Here is an 18,323-nt window from a genome sequence, read left to right on the forward strand (position 1 = left end):
TGTAAGTTGTAAGTCATGTAAATAATAGGACGACTGATTCTTTACAGCATTTTTATGGCATTTGGAACTGCTAGAAAAAAGAACCGAGATCTTGGAAAGTTCATTTCGTGTTCAGAAAAGAGCAGAACAGACAGGTGCAGTATAGGGAACACACTTATGTCATATACATACCTGTGTGCATGCATATGGCTCTGCTGCCAGCTGTTGCTAGAAAACTCTTGCTGGTTTACATTTGTTAAAGGTTTGTTTTGCCTACTGATGTCTTATAATATTGCTTTGTGTTATCTCCAGGAAGACCCCAGACTGGTATTTGATACTTGAACTAAGACATAGCAGTGGCTGTAGCTGAACAGTGCCCATTATCGTGAAGAGATTTTCTGCAGATCATTGTAACAATCACAAGAAGTGGTGGGTCACTGGCCTTGAAATGAGGTTGCCAAACAGTAGATTGTATAAACACTGCAAATAAAAGGAAGGAAACAGGAATCACTTAGTCTGAATCACGGTCTGCCAGCTCCACTCAAACTAGGTGTTAGTCAAGCTGATCTCAGAAGAAATAGTTGTGAAGTATTTTGCCTGCATCCATTTTGCATGTACAGCTCTGGTTCTAGTTATTTAAGTTATGGAAAAGGTAAGGAAATTATCTGAAGAGACATGTTCATAAAAAAAAAAAAAAAAGCAGTGCAGCCCTTTTCCCTGATGATTGTGCTGATATAACAACATATGGATATGCATGCCAGCTCTGGCCTGAAAAAGTGAGGTCTCTACTGGAGCTTTCTCCTTGGCATAGTGAGTTTGTACTCAGCCCTGTTCCATGAACTGAATTCCTTACAGCTACTTCAGGTATCTGCTGACATGAAGTACAGATGTTCAGTTAGAAGCAAACAACGTGTGTGGACCAGGTATGGATGATGTCTGTCTAGCATTAAGGATTTGATGTCTATTTATGGTCAGAGTATTTTATACCAGCCCGTGTGGAAGTATCTGATGATGAGAGAATTTTGAGCATTTCAGGAAAAAACAAACAAACATAACTTGATGGAGAAATGCAGTATTTTAAAGTGTGGTGTCTTTGTAAGAAAAATAAAAGGAAAAAAAAGAAAGCTATAACTTTTGGTGTTCAGTTTGCTAGTGACAAATCTGGCAGTTCTGTGATTGCACAGAGCTCTGTGGAAGGTGTTGTAAGAGGTTGTCTGACAGGAGATGGTTCTGTTAGGAAGGGAAATGTGTGCATAAAAAAATGCACGGCTTTGTATACTGAAAGAATATTGAGAGTATTTACATCCAAAGTATAAGACCACCCCTAAGCCAACATGGCCAAATGAGAAAATGTTCCGCTTCAGCTCCCTCATTTGTTTCTCCTCTGTACATTTTTTTGTGGTGGCAAGAGCAGCAATGCAATGAACCAGATCAGAGAATTGATTTGTGTTAAAAGTCTTTATTTCCCTGTTGGATTTGTTTTAATCTAGATCAGATGCAACTTTGATTCAAAAACATCCTTAAAAAGAAAGGGCAGCGATGGGATAGGAAGAGATCAGGAGTGATTATTCTGGTAAGAAAGGCAACTGAAAGAGTGTGCAGGTAATATGGCACCCATTGGATTGTCCACGCAATAAAGAGAAGCTTCTGTAAATAATTATTTCAGCTAAGCAACAGTGCAAATATGGTCATGTGAATAATTCAGACTAGTAGTTGTGATATGGCGTAGCATCATTTACTCTGATGAAACTTTTAGATAACTCTTCAAATACACAAATTTCAACTGAAGTATGGTAAAAGTAACAGTGCAATTAGGATGAAAGAGAACCCTTGGCATGGCTGAATGTAGATTTGGCCATTTCCTTTACCAAGCTAAAACTGATTAAGGAGTACCAAGTTTATATCAAATACATCTGCTATTGTACCTCACAGAAAATAACGTTGGGCAGAGTTATTCCTCTATCAGGAATAATTAGCCTGTTTGAGAGCACCCCCCATGATTAAAATAGCTTCCAGCTCCAGCCCTAGCTCACTCACCTGTACCTGGGGCTCTCAGCACATGGGCAATGTAGCATGTGTATTTCCTGCTCCAAATGCAGCACAAATTTCTGGATACTCAGGCTCACAGCTAAAATGCATTTGCAGTAGGTCCTGTCAGAGCTGTTCAATAGTTAAATCTTCAGAGCTGTGCTATGGAATAGAGTTGGGGCAAATTAACACCAGCAGAAGTTATTTTAGAATGTATCTTGTCATGAGTGAAATCAGGCTGATCCTAATTCATTTCTACTCTCAGCAGCCTCCCTGTAGTTGTACTGGATGTTTTGATGAAAATGAGTTTTAAAATTGATTTGTATATTGTGATCTATGCTGTGTGTTACTCATCTTGGTAGGGGGTCCATAGGCTGTGTGGCCTATGGCTTCCTTTATGGCTTTAGACCTGTATTTCGAGTCTGTCTATATTCAGGTGTCTTCTGAATTCCTTTCTGATGCTGACAAGGTGTAGCGGGCCAGTAAGGGAAGTATTCTGTGCTTTGTAGACCCTCTCATATCAGTAGTCGTAAGTTAGGAATAACTTCAAGGAATTCTGAGGGATGAAATGACAAACCTTAAAAGGAAGTTGTGCCTACTTTTTCTGAAATAAATGAATATGTCACTTTAGGGGAAGAAAAGATATCAAAATTTTGGCATTGTTGTATCAAATAGTTGCAAAAATAAGCAAAATGTAGAGTTGCAGAAAATATTATGGAACTAAGAGAGACCCCAGTACTTTTTCCTAGACTTGGTCACTTCTAACACATAACTTTTCTGAAGTTAACTGTGCTGTCCTTCATCAAAAACAAGATAAACAGTACCTGATAAACAAATAGGTAATGACAAAAAACAGAACAAACACTGTAGTAGACTTCTTCATAAATTGCAATAAAACCTGTTGTGTATTGTCTTCAGCATTTGAACAAGATAAATAGTGTCTGCAGAACTCATATAATCTATTTGAATTAGTGCAGCACAAACAAGTAATAACTCACAAAGTAAAATCATGCTAATGCAATCTGTGGGCATGGGAGGAAGAGGAATTCTATTCAAGCCTCTTTTAATTGCTCCTGCTGGCTCCTGTGCTATAAAATATTCCTTTAGATATTTAAGCTGTAAATTATATGAGTTAAGTACAGTATATGATTGACATGTTGGAATGTTCTTGTAACTTATCCTGCTAATTATTACTTACCAGACTGAGTCTTCAATGCCAAGCGAAGAGCCATGAATCAGCTTTGAAAGTACGTGGGTAATTTCACCTAGGGAGCTTTGTGAATTTGATACACAAGAAAAGCACAGCACCAGAATCGTTGTACCTAAAATAAAATGTCAGGTACTTGTCAGATTAATTCAGCACTGTGTTTGTTTGATCTGATCTTTGATCTTTACTTTCTTTTTGACCTTAATTGTTTGCTCTGCCCTGCTCCCTCTGCTGGAGTCTTGGATAAACTGAATGGCAAAATTGTTTCCTGAAAAGATTAATCATGCACGTACTGTTTGCTTTACAAATGTTCTGCAGTCTAGATTTAAGCAAGCCTTTGATGGCTGTTTATATGACAAAATTGCCTACCACATTCAGGAATAATGCATGCTAGTTAAAATGAGGTTGGTACAGAGATGCTTCGGTGATAAACAATTTTACTTTCTATGATATTAGAGGAATCCAGTGACAGGTGTCAGGAAGTTCAGATTTTGACTGCAGAGTTTCATCAGTTCTGTTAGTTTGTGTTGAATCCAGCCACAACCTATCAAGATGATTTGCCTGGATCTGTTACTCAGCATTCACCCAGCAGCAGAGAAGAGGTGCAGACAGAGCACTCCTGACCTTCCCTTTGATGCTTCTGTAAGTTCAAGCCCTCTATAAGATCCTTCCCATAGGTATCTATTTAGAATTGAAGAGGTTCCATCATTTTTAAGCAAAATGCACTGCTGGAAGTCATACCACTGGTGTGCAGAAGAAAGGGAAGCTAAGTGCTGAGGGTCAGAGGAAAAACTGGCCCCAAACATTAGCACAAAGCTCATGGAGGGGTGCCAACACACACACTGTCACCGCAAGCTCTGTTCTGATATGATCTGGAAGATTTTTCTGAATAAAATGTTTGCTGCTTCAAATGTAAACCATGTGGTGGCAATTCACATCTTAATCATAGTTTTGCGATGGAGGCCTTCAAAGAACCACAGGTGCAGTTAGCAGCTCGTTTTGAGAAGAAATGTCATACTTTAACTGCTAGGAAGTGCACACAACATTTATGGCTCCTCCCTGTGCTTCTCTTCATGGGTGTGTTAAACATGGAAACACATGCATACCAGTTTGCAAGTTGATTTTGAAAGACTGTATAATCCAGAACCATCAGACTGAAAATATGGTCATAGTTTTGTGTAGCCATTTTGTGAAGCTGTTGACAGCTCATGCATCCCCATTTGGAAGAGTACTGTGGGAATGCTTTGAGGTGCATTGGTGATCTAATGGAAAGGGCACTGCACAAATCATAGAATCATAGAATCATAGAATTACTCAGGTTGGAAAAAACCTTGAAGATCATCAGGTCCAACCGCAGCCTAACCAGTAGTCTGTCTCTTAGAAAACAACAACAAACCTCTGCTAAATCATATCCCTGATGTTTGATTCCTCGGTGGCATACAACTACATTTGTCTGACAGCACATCACTTCACCATTAGATGTCTTAGTTTCCCTTCTGTAAAGCAATGATAATTATTCACCTATTTATATATGGAGACCCTTGAATGAAGAAATACTATAGGAATATATTTTAAGAAATGGAAACTACTAGTGCGGTGTTTGCAAGATTTATCTGTTTTAAGTAACTGTAGCAGATGGAGTTGTTTTTAATCTACATAAAGAAGCAATTGTGGCAGTAGACAGACAACAAGCACTTAATAGCTAGCATATTCCTCCATCAAACAGCAGAGCTGGTAAAGTGTTCTGCCAACAGTGAAACCGAGTACACTGCAGTAAAAAAGATAGACATAGTGAGGGAAAAGAGATAGTAATTCTCACTCCTTTTCATTTTGTATTGAATCACTATGTATATGATAGTGTCCAAAATGTAAATGGATTAAGGAAATGGCCTAACTTTAGAAGCTGCGCTCAGCTGGTAGGAACTCGATGTATTCAGACTATTGTCAGTATTTTTATGTGAGTGCTTTCTCTTTCAAAGATTGCCATGAAAATAATTATTAATACATCTTGTTGGGGCAAGGCAGGCCTAGGGAAAAGCATAACTAGCAATCATAATAGTAAGGCTTGATCATTTTTTAAAAATTAGACTACAGCTGTTAAAAAATTATAGACTACAAAATTCACTGTCTTTCATCCTGGATTATTATATTAGCCCTGTGATGGGTAGAGAAGTTTGTACCACTTAGTATAATAGAAGTGTAACCTAGTAATAGATGAATAGGTTGGTGGAAGCCAATAGAAACCTCGCATATGTCCGAAGATGGATTTTTGTTCTCCTTTAAAGAGCAGAAGAACAATGTGGAAAACTGATTCCAAGGTGAATAGTCCCTGAAACATCTCTTGTAATAATAGCTAATAACAGGTTAGTAACTTGGCCTCCAGACCCTACTGTTATATGTTAACAACTAGTTCACTTAACTTGTTTTACTGGCTTTGGAGAGTTTACTGTGAACTACTCACTTTAAGATGATAACTGCATATTTTTTTTCCAGCTTATGTATGCGTAGACAACAAAACTGGGTGGGGAGAAAGACCTGTATATTTACCCTTCTGAGCTCTGTTTTGCAAATGCTCGTAGTTTGTTCATAGCATCACCAAGAAAAGAAAAAAATAAAAGATAGATGTGGGTTGCAGATTGCAGTATTTTCTGCTCTTCAAAAAAATAATCTGCTGCAGAAGCACCTGACAATTAAATGACAGGTAGGATACCTTTCTCAAGTCACCAGAGACACAGCTGATGATTGATTGGTATGAAGTATAATTAAGATATCATTATAATGAGCCATGTTGCCAATGCAGTCATTGAAGCAAATCTTTTTATCTCCTGAAAAGATGGAATTATCATTTGCTGGTATGTTGCTTTTAGAATCAGCAGTTGGAAATAGGCTGCAGGAATACTAATGGGAAAAGTGATGATATGTTCATTTGACTATTCAAAATAACCTACTGTCTTTCTAGCGCAGTTCTTAAGCTCATGCTGAGCTTAATTTTCACATATGTTGATCTGATACTATTGATATACAATAGGGGCATTTTAAAACTCAGCATGCACTTTAAACAGTGCAGTTCCTTACCAGCATCAGTGTAGTCTTCAGGTACTTTGATGGTGGAATATAGGAAAGGTTGTTTCCATCAACTCATTATAGATTTTTCAACACGTTAATAATTTTAAGTTTTTCATCACAGGAGCTTGTAAGACTACTAAGTTGGATAAGAATTGATTGCAATTTCAACTGTTTCACTTCTGCTGAGTATGTATGCACAAGCACACACGGCAAATGGGGAAACAGATTTGATACAGAAACAGAATAGTTTCACTGGGAATGGTTAAGAGACTTAGTACCTTGATTTTAATATTTTCTCAACATTACAATGCAAACCCCAATGTACAAGCCATGTTTAATCTCCTTCTGTTTTCTAGTAAGAGCAAATTACTGATTTTGACAGGAGAAATCAGAAAACCTGTTTGATGTGCTTTTTGAAAAGAACTCATTGCATTTGAAAGGCACCTCGTATAGTCACATAAGCCTCCAATTTACCACCTTGCTCTTCCTGACGATTAGCTGTGCTTGATCTATCTAGTAGCTTCAGATCTATCTAGTGGCCATAAACCTCATCGTAGATAGGTCTTTTTGGCAGTATGGTCCAAAGGCTAGCAAGTTAGCTGAGAACCTCCTTTCTTTGTCTTTGGAAAACTATGAAGAATTTCAGCTCAGCAGCTGAGACTTTACGGTGTGATCCTTACATGAGATATGATTGGTTGCATTGCATTAATGCTTTGTACTTGTCTCGCTTCTCTTAGCATCACTCCAGAAGTAGCTTCAGATCATGAGACTTCTAAGTTCCTTAGTTCCTTCAGCAAATGAAATTGGATGAAATGCATCCATGGTGATTCTGACCCAAAAGAGTACTCTGAATCTAGGAACTATAAGTGCAGATAAATTACTGCTGTGCCAGTGCAAGTGATGTAAGGTTTTTACGGGTGAAATAATGTCATCTAATCAGTCAGCTGGTAAGTTGGGAAAAGCAGAGGTTTTTTATTCTTCTGTTTGAAAGTTTATAAGTATTTCCAGCTGTATCAGCATAATCAGAAGATATTACCTCTCCTTGTAGTAGTCTTTCTGAGATTCTGAAACCATTAAGGCTGCAACAATAAAACACTGACAACATGAACTGCAGCAGTATATTAGTTAGCAGTGTGTATAAATGAGCTTGGAAAGGCATTATTTATCAAATCTGGAAATAATTTTGGTTTGTAAGAAAAATGTTAAAAATATACGTACTTATACAGACACATGATGTCTGCTCTGAAAGTAATGCCTCCTATTTTATTATGTTGGTCCCTGACATCAGAGGTAAATGTTAGTAGTATGGCAATACAGGTTGAATCTTCCCACCGATATCCCACTACATGTTGTGCTGTGTGACAGAAGGCAGCAGAGGGGCAGTCTGACACAGTGGCATATGATATGGAAATGCATATGAAGCAATGTCTCTGAAATACTCTTTGCAGAAATAATTGCCCCCATTGATATTCATCAATGCTTGATGAACTTGTCTGGAGACCAAGAAGTAGGCATGAGTGGTGCTTTGTGTAAATCCACCTATAGGTTTTAAAGATGCTTTTAATTAAATTGTGTGTTGTTGTTCTTCTGATTTTGCATCAAAGCGTGTAACCAAAGTGGTGTTTTGTTCTGGTCCTCTACAGATAATAGAGTGAGTCTGGTCTGCAGACTGCATATGAAATGTGTTATCAAGTATAGAACAGGAGTTCAGAGATATGGGGTCCTGGGGATATCAGACAAGTCCGGCTTACTACTAATATAAATTAATGTACTATAAAAATAGACTTCATATTTTCCTGATCAGTCATCCTGAGCATTGATTAATGCTGTTTGTAGAGTGCCCTAAATACTTGGCAATTTGAAGAAGAGTCACTCTCACCTTCCATTATCTTTGGCTTTTTGTTTCTAAAATGTGTTTTGGTACGTTTACAAAAACCCATTAGAACAAATGTTGAAATCCCTTTATGAAAACCAGGTTAAAATGCCATTGTTGTCTTCATATTCAGTAATATATGATTCACTGAGCAAGTTTTGCTTTTGCCGTATAAATCCATGTATTTGTTCCTCTGCCAGAATAAATCCTTTGAGCATTTATCAAAACGAAAGGCTAATAACCTGCTAAACTGTATGGAAGAATTAGGTGATAAAGTATTACAGTAAAGAATAGATCTTGTAAGTACATTTCTGAAATTATACTTTAATTTTGAAGTGGGTGCAGAGGGACCTTACCAACAGTGATTTGATAATTGTTGTGAAGTATTACCACATTTCCTTTATTTCTTAATCTCAACATGAAGTGTTTTTAAATTACACATTTTTAGATTCAGAAAAAGATCAAACATCGAAATTAACAATGCTGACTAAAAACATGTATTCTATAATATGAAACAGACTGTGAATAATAGAAAGTGGATGGAATAGGAATAGGAATAGGAATAGGAATAGGAATACGAATACGAATACGAATACGAATAGTATGCCTACCCATGAAAGTACAGATAACTTATTTACCTTATAAGCTATCAACAGCTGGAAGAAATAAAGTTATTCAAATACAATCCAAGGCCACTAGAACCTGTAAGTGTGCTTTCAAGTATATACGTTTATACTGTTTTATTAAAATGATCACATAACATTGCATAAAATATGCCATCCTCTGATATTTTTAATTTAACAGCATCTATAGTAATTTTGACATAGTTGTGTAAGGTTTATCTTCCATGTAGAATTTTATTATGCAGTCTGTTTACAGTTTTTATTCCTAACGTAATTCAATTGTAATGATAGTATTGGGCATGGGGAAGACAATGGAAAAAATGAAGGAACACCTACAGAATAAGCACTTATTGTATGAAATGTAGCCTGAACCATAGCCTGAATGAGCTCTGACAGAGCTGATATGGCTGGTTGTTTCCTGTGCCAGGAACTACTGTGGAACCCCACCAGGAAGTGTGCTACAGAGAAGGATCACATTACACCCTTGTTTTATGGTTCATTTCATTTATTTAATGCAATTTGAGAACCTGCAAAAAAAGAGCATTCTAGAAGGGGGATGTTTATTTTTTGAAAATATGTCCTTTCTTTAACACAAGGGAGTTGGGTTCTGGGGACGCCTAATGTGACACAGGGAAAATCAGTAGGCTCATACAGCAAGTTGTACAGCAAAAGCACACAAATAGTTTGCACCTGTGCAACTTTGCTTGTCTGCTTTAGTAAACCCACGGTATGCTACAGTGCAATGAAAATGAATATCAGAGTAGTTTTCCTTTATTACACCAAATAAATTTTAATATAGTACAGCGGTTTATTAAAATTATGTAGCCTAGAAGGGTTGTTTAGTATTCCAGCTGATTTATGGAGAGTGATAAAGCATTCCAAATTTTTTGGAAATAAGGAACATGCCATAGCTTGTATTGCTTTGACAAAGCCAATTTCATACAAAAGTAGAATGTTTAAAGTGCTAACTAGATAGTGATTCATCAGTTCTGGCAGAGGAACTAATTTTTGTTAATGTATTACTTAAAAATGTGTGGAATGAACAGCTGGATACCACAGTTGTGACATGCCATATTAAGTCTCTGTCTGTTTTTCCCTACAGTGATCTCAGTATGAACAACATTACTAAGCTGCCCTCGAACCCCGTGCACAATCTCCGCTTCCTGGAAGAGCTGTAAGTATCATTGTATCCTTGATGGGCATGGTCAGCGCTAGACACATTCCTGTGTTTGTCTCTCGTACTTACTGTGGGAACCAGATAAAACAGTGCAGGAAAGCTGTCAGCCTGACACTTTTGGCACATGCGGAAACACTTAGTTGAAAAAAAAAATAGATTGCTTGTGATTCTGGAAGTGAACTTATAAAAGAGTTACCGAGAGGCTACAACTTCGCTAGGCAGGGACAGAGCCAAACAAATTAAAATTTTCAAACAAGGGCTGTTTAAAAGAACTGGATTGCTTTTTGGAAATAGTTAAGCAGCAGGATATTAAAAGTTTGAATACTGGCTCATGTTTATTAAAATCGCAAGTAAAGCTATAATCAAAACCAAATCTCGCTGCTTCGTTCTGCCTGTGTCAAGGACAATTGAGTCCACATTTCGTAGTATCAAGGCTTCTTGTCCCAATCACTTTTAATTACTGTTTCCTTACTCTTAAGTTTAGCATCCCTGAAGGCTGACTGTAAAATGCAGAATCCTACATAGTGCTTAGTTAGGCTATCTAGTACATTCACTGAGGGGGAAAAGCACACTGCAAAAACCAGCTGACCAAACACCACATCAAAAGAGGAATGCTGGTTTGAAGTGATGGTGACTAACCAAAAGTGAAATGCATTGTGCATTCTTGAGACCTGGATTTAGCAGTGACCCTAGTTACAATGACCCAAGCTTAAAAGAAAATTTAGGTTCCTGAGGAGCGACGGAGACTCTGTAAATGATGCACCAGAGCTCTTGTGGGAAAAAGCTGGCACCTACATATGCATCTGCATGAATACCTCTAAAAGTTGATTAAAAGGCATCAACACCTCCTATGAATCGTGCTTTACAAGCTTCTAAAACAAAAGGCCTTTTTTTTTATAGTGAGTTTAGCTACTAACACACCATAAAACCTACATAAGAAATGCAAAGTCATGATTGTGCCCTTCTTGCAAAGCCACAGTATATTTTAAGCTGTGAAACGTGCACAGTCCTCTGCAATTTAAATCACCTTTGGTTGTATATTGCACTGATGACTTCTGGTGTCCTTGCTAACACTCATTAGAATTTGGATACCTGGTATTTGCAATTGTCCTCTACGAAGGCAAAAATAAAGAAAGAAAATAAAAGATAACCATTTTAGTGATGCTGAGTTTGAACAATTTTTTTGTTGTTGTTGTTCTGTTTCCTTTTCATCTTATATATTTTTGTCTTAATTTTATTACTGGTAGCATTTACATTTACAAAGCATTATTTCTTTTAATTCTGCCTTTTCCTTTGCTTTCTTCCTTGCTTTGGTATTTATTGCTCCTGGTGCAGGTTTCAACCAAAGCAAGCACATAACAAGGAAAGATGTCAAACAACAAGTGTTACAATTTCATGTGCACGTGAAGGGAATCGTGCCACAAAGACTTTGTGAATGTTTTTTATGTTCATGTTTGCTCACTCATTCTCAAGGAGAAAAAATCAAAAGTTTGGGCTTTTCCTGGAATGGAGTTTTCATGCATCAAGCCAAGTTACCTTCCCTCTCAAAATTAAATGACCCAAATAGTGAGACTTATATCACTGCTTGAGAGACTATTTGGCAATCTACTTCATTTCCCTGGTCAAGAAATATGGAAGTATTTAGAAGTGTTATTCTTGTGCTGGACCTGTATGTTCCACCTTAAATATGAAACCACTGTCCCTGTAACCCTTTCTTCCAAATTATGTAATTTCAGTTTCTCATCATTGATAGTACCAAGAAAATACTTCATTGCTACATCTTGCTTTCCATGCACACAGTCTGCTCCCCATTTGTTTCACGCAGTCTAATCATTCTGATGTTGCTTTATAACAACCAACAAATTTATATTCACTTTTCAAGTAAGTGTAAACAAGTGAACCCTTTGAAGATGTGAGGTAACTGATTACCTCTTCTTAAGGCAAATTCAAACACATTATGCTGGGAGCGTCTGGTGTTCAGAGCCATGTATAATACAATTCAGTCTAGAATTACTTAGAAAGAAGTGTAGACAATGGAAGGGGAACTGGATATTAAGTTCTGAAGCAGGCAGTAAGAGCCACTGTAGTTTCCATGCTCCTTTTATACTCATCTCTGAGTACTGATAGCATGTATTAAAATTATTTTAGCCATCCAAGCATCGCTATGCTATTTTTACTCCCGGCTTACCTGGGAATTCTATGTTTTTTTTATCTGTCTCAGTTAAGGTGGACTGCTGTAAAATGTAACTTGGCCATTAATGCAGACATGGTAAAAATAAGATTTTACAAGATCTTTGTATCAAAGCATTGTCTCCATGAGATTAAAATGCATCTTAGAAATACCTATCCACTCTTTGAAACACAGCAACTGCAGGAGCTTAAAAATGCAATTTCTAGGGCTTTTTAACATTGAAAAATGTACTAATAATCCTTTTATCGTAGTCCTGGTTCAAAAATCTGATAAAGGTTAACGATTCATTGACTTTGATTTAGCTTAAATGCTACGTGCTTGATGTGTGGTTTGGCAATACTAGCATCTCGTTACCCTCAAAGAACTGGTCAGGTCTGCTCTACTAATTCTGACCTCCTAAGCTGACTGATCCACTGTTCCTGCCGAGGTTCAGCACCTTTGCAAGCAGCATTCTTGAGGTCCTGATGATTGTGCCTGGTATTTATCTTTCACCAAAGCCTTTGATCATTGAAATGCAGCAACATATTGAAACTGTGCCATATTTCTGAGGTGCCTTTTCCTCCAGAAATTTCAGAAAATATTGTGGCACATAAAATTGTTCTAGCCCCTGAAAAGCTAAGTTTTGAGCATGATCTTTTCTTGCAAAACCATTTCAAAATGATTTTTTTTTCCCCAGGACTTTGAGACCCATCATCATTTTTTCTTAAAATGCACATGATGGAACTCCCACCAAGAAAAAAAAGTATGCTTCAGCTGCTAGATTATCAGCAAGTTGCTCTGTATGGACTTGTACAACACTATTAAGTAGAGTTCTTCATTATAAATTCAAAATAACTGCAGATATTTATCAGTATTACTGAACCCAAGACTCAACCCTCTGTGGAGTCTTTCTAGATGTGTGTCATTCTACAATATATTTAGAACACTTGTATTAATAAAGCAGTGAGTTAGAGCAACAAATTTAAAAAAGCACTTTCTAAAAAGTGTAAAGAATTAGCTATGTTAGGACTTCTTAAGACAACATCTGAACGTAAGCATATCTTTTTGAGATCACTAACACTTCAAAGCAGTGCCTGAAAGTGTTTTATTTTATAAATTGATATATCTGTGAAGAGTGAGGAAGAAAGCCAATCATCATTTAATGTGATATGATTCAGATCTAGCTATAAGCATCTCCAGCTAGTTATCTCCACACATAAGTGGATACATACATATATGCATACATATAAATATATTCACACACACCCATGCACACGTGTATATGAGACTTTTATTTCAGTTTTAAACACAGGAACTCTCTACAGAAAAGCAAATCTCCAAGTGATTCTTATAGTACTTCACTGTTTTTCTGCAACTCAGAATAAATGTTTTAGCAAAATGGTAACAAAAACAAAAACAGGACTGTTTTATTATGTTTATTTGACCTACAGAGTAAGACAGATTCACAAAATCAAGTGACAAAGACACCTTCAATTAATAGCAAACTACGTACAGGTACAGGAAAATTTACCAAAACCCATGACAACATTGTTTTCACATTGCCCACAGTATTACTATATCAGTTATTCAGGCAGGAGTGACTTTAATCATGCATTTTAATACTATACTGCAGGCAGGATCACAGATACAGTGCAAAACAGATAACAAATGTGAAACTCACCATCACATTTATTATGTGGAACTACCTTTGCACTGCAGAAGTGGTTAAAAGACCACTCTATGCACGAAAAAGAAGTTCTGAATGACCAGGCATGACCCATTATCGTCTGTTCTTACACATTATTTTCCTTTTACTTCCCTTTCTGTTTGCTCTGTTTTCCTACAAAGAGGTTTTCAAAGCTGTTGGTGGGAGTCAGGTGTTATTTTCTCTGCCGGCTCTTTAGTGGTGGGACTGAGCTCTTCATTCATTTATGTCTTTGAAAACTGAGAGCATGGCTCCTGGGGTTGTGTACCATCCTTTTTGTGCTGGTACAGATACTTCAGGGCTAGCACCGGAAACTTCTTCTACACTTTTTACTATTATATAAGCTAGCAGTAAACATTACAGAGCTGCAGCTATAGTTCAAAACATTTGGGGGAAAGTGAGGAAATCTCTTAATCTACTTGAATACACTTTGGACAGGATGCTGAAAGTCTTTCCCAAAGATGAATCTGCATAGTCTTGGAAACCTCCGAAGAAAGAAAAGTAAAAATACCTACAACAGATGTGCACAGCAAAAGTAAAACTAGTTATTATCTAGTGTCTCAAACTGTCTACACATAATGTCAGCTAAACAACAGTTTTATGGGTTTTGCACGCCAGGTTTTATAGCTGCTGTTCCTGATGGAAATCAGCTTGTGCCATCTCCATCAGCGAACGTTTCAAGGACTTTCCCTGCTATATGACTTCCCATCCTGTGCATGATTCCAGTGCTGTGCACCAGCTGACACGTGATCTGGATATCCATTCTCTTCACATGAATTCTGAATTCAGTGTCTTCACTTCATACATGTACACATGCAAAGGTGATCTGTTTGGGATATGCCCTGTGCTCAGTGCACAGTGTTTATCAGTGGCACATGGCAGTGGCACATCAGAAATCCCATTGCTGTGGAACAGACTTTGTTGATAACTCAGAGTTGTGGCTTCATGCCTTTGCAGGGAGGCACTGGAAGTCCTGACAGAGGGAAGTGCACCGTTCCTATGGAAATTGACTATGTGCCAGTAAGAACAGTGGGAAGATATTGATCAAGTTAATCAATTGGAAGCGATTGTAATAATGTTCATGCTTAGCTTTTACACAGTTGCTTTGATTTACTATGAAAAAAGAAAAAGAAAAAAAAGATAAGAATGCAGAAGCTTCCTAATGTACAAGATGACAGCCCTGGTGCTTTTGGAGCTGTCACTGCCTTTGTCTCTGTCCCTTTGATGCCACCAAGCTGAAGGACAACAAAGAACTTCCCTGCCTGGCTGGGTCATCCTGGCACCCCTCTTGCTGTGTTATCAGTGACGACAAGATGAGGAACAAAAAGAAGAAAAACAATAGTGCAAATGCCTTACTAAATTAGAGCAGCTTGCATTGCTTGTAGAACGGATTGTGCTGACAATTATTCTTGAAATGTTAACACAAATTTCAGGGAGCAGCCTTGACACTGCTGAGCATGTGTGGTGTGAAGGGGCAGTAGGGAAGGTGAGGGGATCAAGATGATAAAGAGAAGTGAAAACAGGGAGACTTGTGCAAGTAAGAACAATGAAGGTTGATAGCCAAGAAACTCTATCAATGCTGCTGCATTGCTCTTACTGAATGCAAGATAAAGTGAATTTTCAGCTTGTAACTTGCAAGTACTGATTGGAACTTGTAATTTATTACCAGCAGTATTCAGTAGGAACTGGTTTATGCTATCAAATAGTCACAGGAAGAGCTTTTTGTGTTTTGCGATCAATACAGATAGTAAAATTATACTTAATTAACTTAGATGAAGCTATGCTTTATTAAATGTGTTATATTTATATAGATCCTGAGGCAGGGTTTTAATTTAAGTCTTACACATTCTGCTTGTACTGCAGTAGCAAGTATGCAGAAATTACTTTTTGTCAGTGGAAATTCAGCCTGTTTCTTCACTGCTTCGTTTCAGTGCAGTGCACAGTTCTGATACACACTTCCATTTTTCACTTGCTTAGGATTATAGGCACTGAATTCAGCCTGTGTTACATTTATGTCTCTTTAAGCTCACAAACACAGTTCTTAAGTTTGGGTTTGATTGTTGTTGTTTTTAATTATTATTTCCAAACAGGAGTAATTTCTCCTTAGTTCTTTAGCATTGCTTCATTGTACTTCTTGGAGATAAGCTGTAACATCAAAATTTGGAACTGCACAATCTGTGTCCTTTGCCAACGTCACAAGAAGGACAAAATAGTGTGGACAGCTTGTTACTGATTGTTGATTGTCATGCTTCATTTCACAGTGCAAATCAACCAATTCCTGTTATCAGTGATGATAATTTATCCCAGTGACACCGACGCTATGGGGATGAAACCAAAATCAGTATCAGAAGTGTAAGCAACACTTTGAAGGCTAAAACTAGGCCTTGTTGTTTCATCTTGCTGCAACACTGAAACACAGAGGAAGGAAATTTAACAAATTTAAGATTACTCTGAGACCAGTGATTTGGTGGCAGCATTCTTCAAAAGTGGAAGTGAAATTCTCTCTCTTACTGCAAGTAACTTTGGAATCTGATCCCGTGAATCAACACAGGATTTCCTGGCTAATATTGGCATGCACCCTAAGAGTTCACTGTGCTGTAAGTCAGAGGGCAGGTACCTGGCTTGGCCATGTGGTAAAAGGACACTGCTGGAGCCCTCTGGTAGGACACTGGCCTCTGCCATGCTGAGAGCAAAGCAGCTTGTTCCTAGCAAAGGCCATAGTCAGCCGCATTAATGGAGCAGTCAGTTGTCCTTAGAAATTGTAGGGTCACAATACTGAATTGTGCAAGGTGCAAATAGAATCTTCCCCTTTTATAAGTGGAAAGAGAAATAGTAAGTCTTAGACCACATCCTCAATTGACAGCAATCTAAGATCTCTGTTATGAAAGCCAGCTCAAGATCAAATACACACTGATTTCATTCCAACTGCTTAAGGTCAGTTGGAGTTATTCCAGTTTACACCCTCTGAGAATTTGGCACACACGTTTTAAAAGGCAATTAGGCCCTAAAGCAGGGACAGACTGTGTTGTATTTGAATTTCCAACAAAATTGTAAGTAGCAATAAATGTAATGTACAGCATAATTATGATCTGCACGCTTCCCTCCTTCTTTCTTAAGGAAAGGAGAGCATCTTTATGTTTTCTTCTTTGATCTTTCTGATCATCAGATTTTTTTACTATATCATTTGACCCACTTTTTATGTTACTGTGATTACAGTTTTAATTAACATGACAGATTGAATTATAAAAAGATAATTAAAATACACAATAACATTTAAATTCTTAGTCTAATCAAGTAATTCCACAAAATCATTCTGAAAAATATTAGCTGATATCATCCCTTAATTAAATAATAATTAACACAGTAATTACCCACCAATTATTTCATCAATTTCTGTTGCATTGGCCCAAGAATAGTCATTAATAAATATCAAACACTTATCTCAAATTTTAATTCAGTTTGTGTAAGTTCTTGATGAGTATCCAGCTTGTCAGAACTATTTTAATGAGTAAAAATACTTTGTTTTATCTACGTATAGATGCATATGGAAACTGAGGAAAGCTATTATAGTAGAAATATATTATATATTGACTGTACATTTATATAAACTAAAGGTGTATACAGTGTATGTGTTGTGTACATGTCTGTCTTTGGTTAGTTTGACAGGAAACAAAACTGAAGCAAGCAATTTAAGGTGAGTAATTCTTCCTTGAACAGGCGGTATATTTTTTATATTCAGAACAGGCTTGTTTAGGGAAAAAAACTAATGGAAATATATATTTTCATGTTATGCTTCCATATTGTTTCTCCAAAAAATGCTCCTAGGAGAAGTGAATCGCTGTCAGATATGATACTGGGACATGATGCAGGTATGAATCCAATGTCTGCTTATGTCAGCGCAAATATTTTCGCAGACATCAATGGGTCTGAGATTTCACCACCTATCAGTTGCAGAGAACAATTATGGCAGTTGGAGAGTTTCAAATAACAAAAATAATAAGTTTCAAATTACAAAAGCAAAGTTATCTGTACCCACGTTATAAAAGAGACAGTTCACAATTTCATAAATGTTAAGGAAATTTTCTATGATATGGCATTATGATGTTTTAGCACCAAATTTGGCAAGGTTGGTACTGCAGAGTAGCAGAAGTGGCCCGACTGTGGGGATTTTTCACCGTCTCAGGTCTTCTACACTTCCATTTTTTATTTGCAAAAACAACGTTTCCATCACCAGTTTCTAGGTTAGTCTGTATATTTCGTTTTCAATTTTCTGTCTGGAGATCTTGTTAACTGCAGAGTGTAATGTAGCAAGAAAAGAATTAAACCTGTTTTCAAGGAAAACGGGCAAGCATAAAATTCATTAAGTTGTAACAGTATTGATGATAAACTACCATCTTTAAACATACATTTATATCTATATATATGTAGATATGTCCAAATTCATTGGCATTCTCTTAGTATATGCAGTCCTTGTTCTCATTTCTCAAATACAAAC

General features: G+C 37.2%; 1 protein-coding gene across 1 annotated transcript in view; it reads left to right on the forward strand.

Annotated features, from left to right (window-relative positions):
• LGR5 (leucine rich repeat containing G protein-coupled receptor 5) overlaps positions 1-18,323 on the forward strand; it is an 83,926-nt gene that overhangs the window by 21,599 nt on the left and 44,004 nt on the right. The window contains exon 2 of the mRNA XM_072333308.1: positions 9,879-9,950. Coding sequence (XP_072189409.1) covers positions 9,879-9,950 — 72 coding nt within the window. The remainder of the gene's footprint in view (positions 1-9,878; positions 9,951-18,323) is intronic.

The sequence above is a fragment of the Excalfactoria chinensis genome, chromosome 1, assembly GCF_039878825.1.
Source record: "Excalfactoria chinensis isolate bCotChi1 chromosome 1, bCotChi1.hap2, whole genome shotgun sequence".
Lineage (NCBI taxonomy): Eukaryota > Metazoa > Chordata > Aves > Galliformes > Phasianidae > Excalfactoria > Excalfactoria chinensis.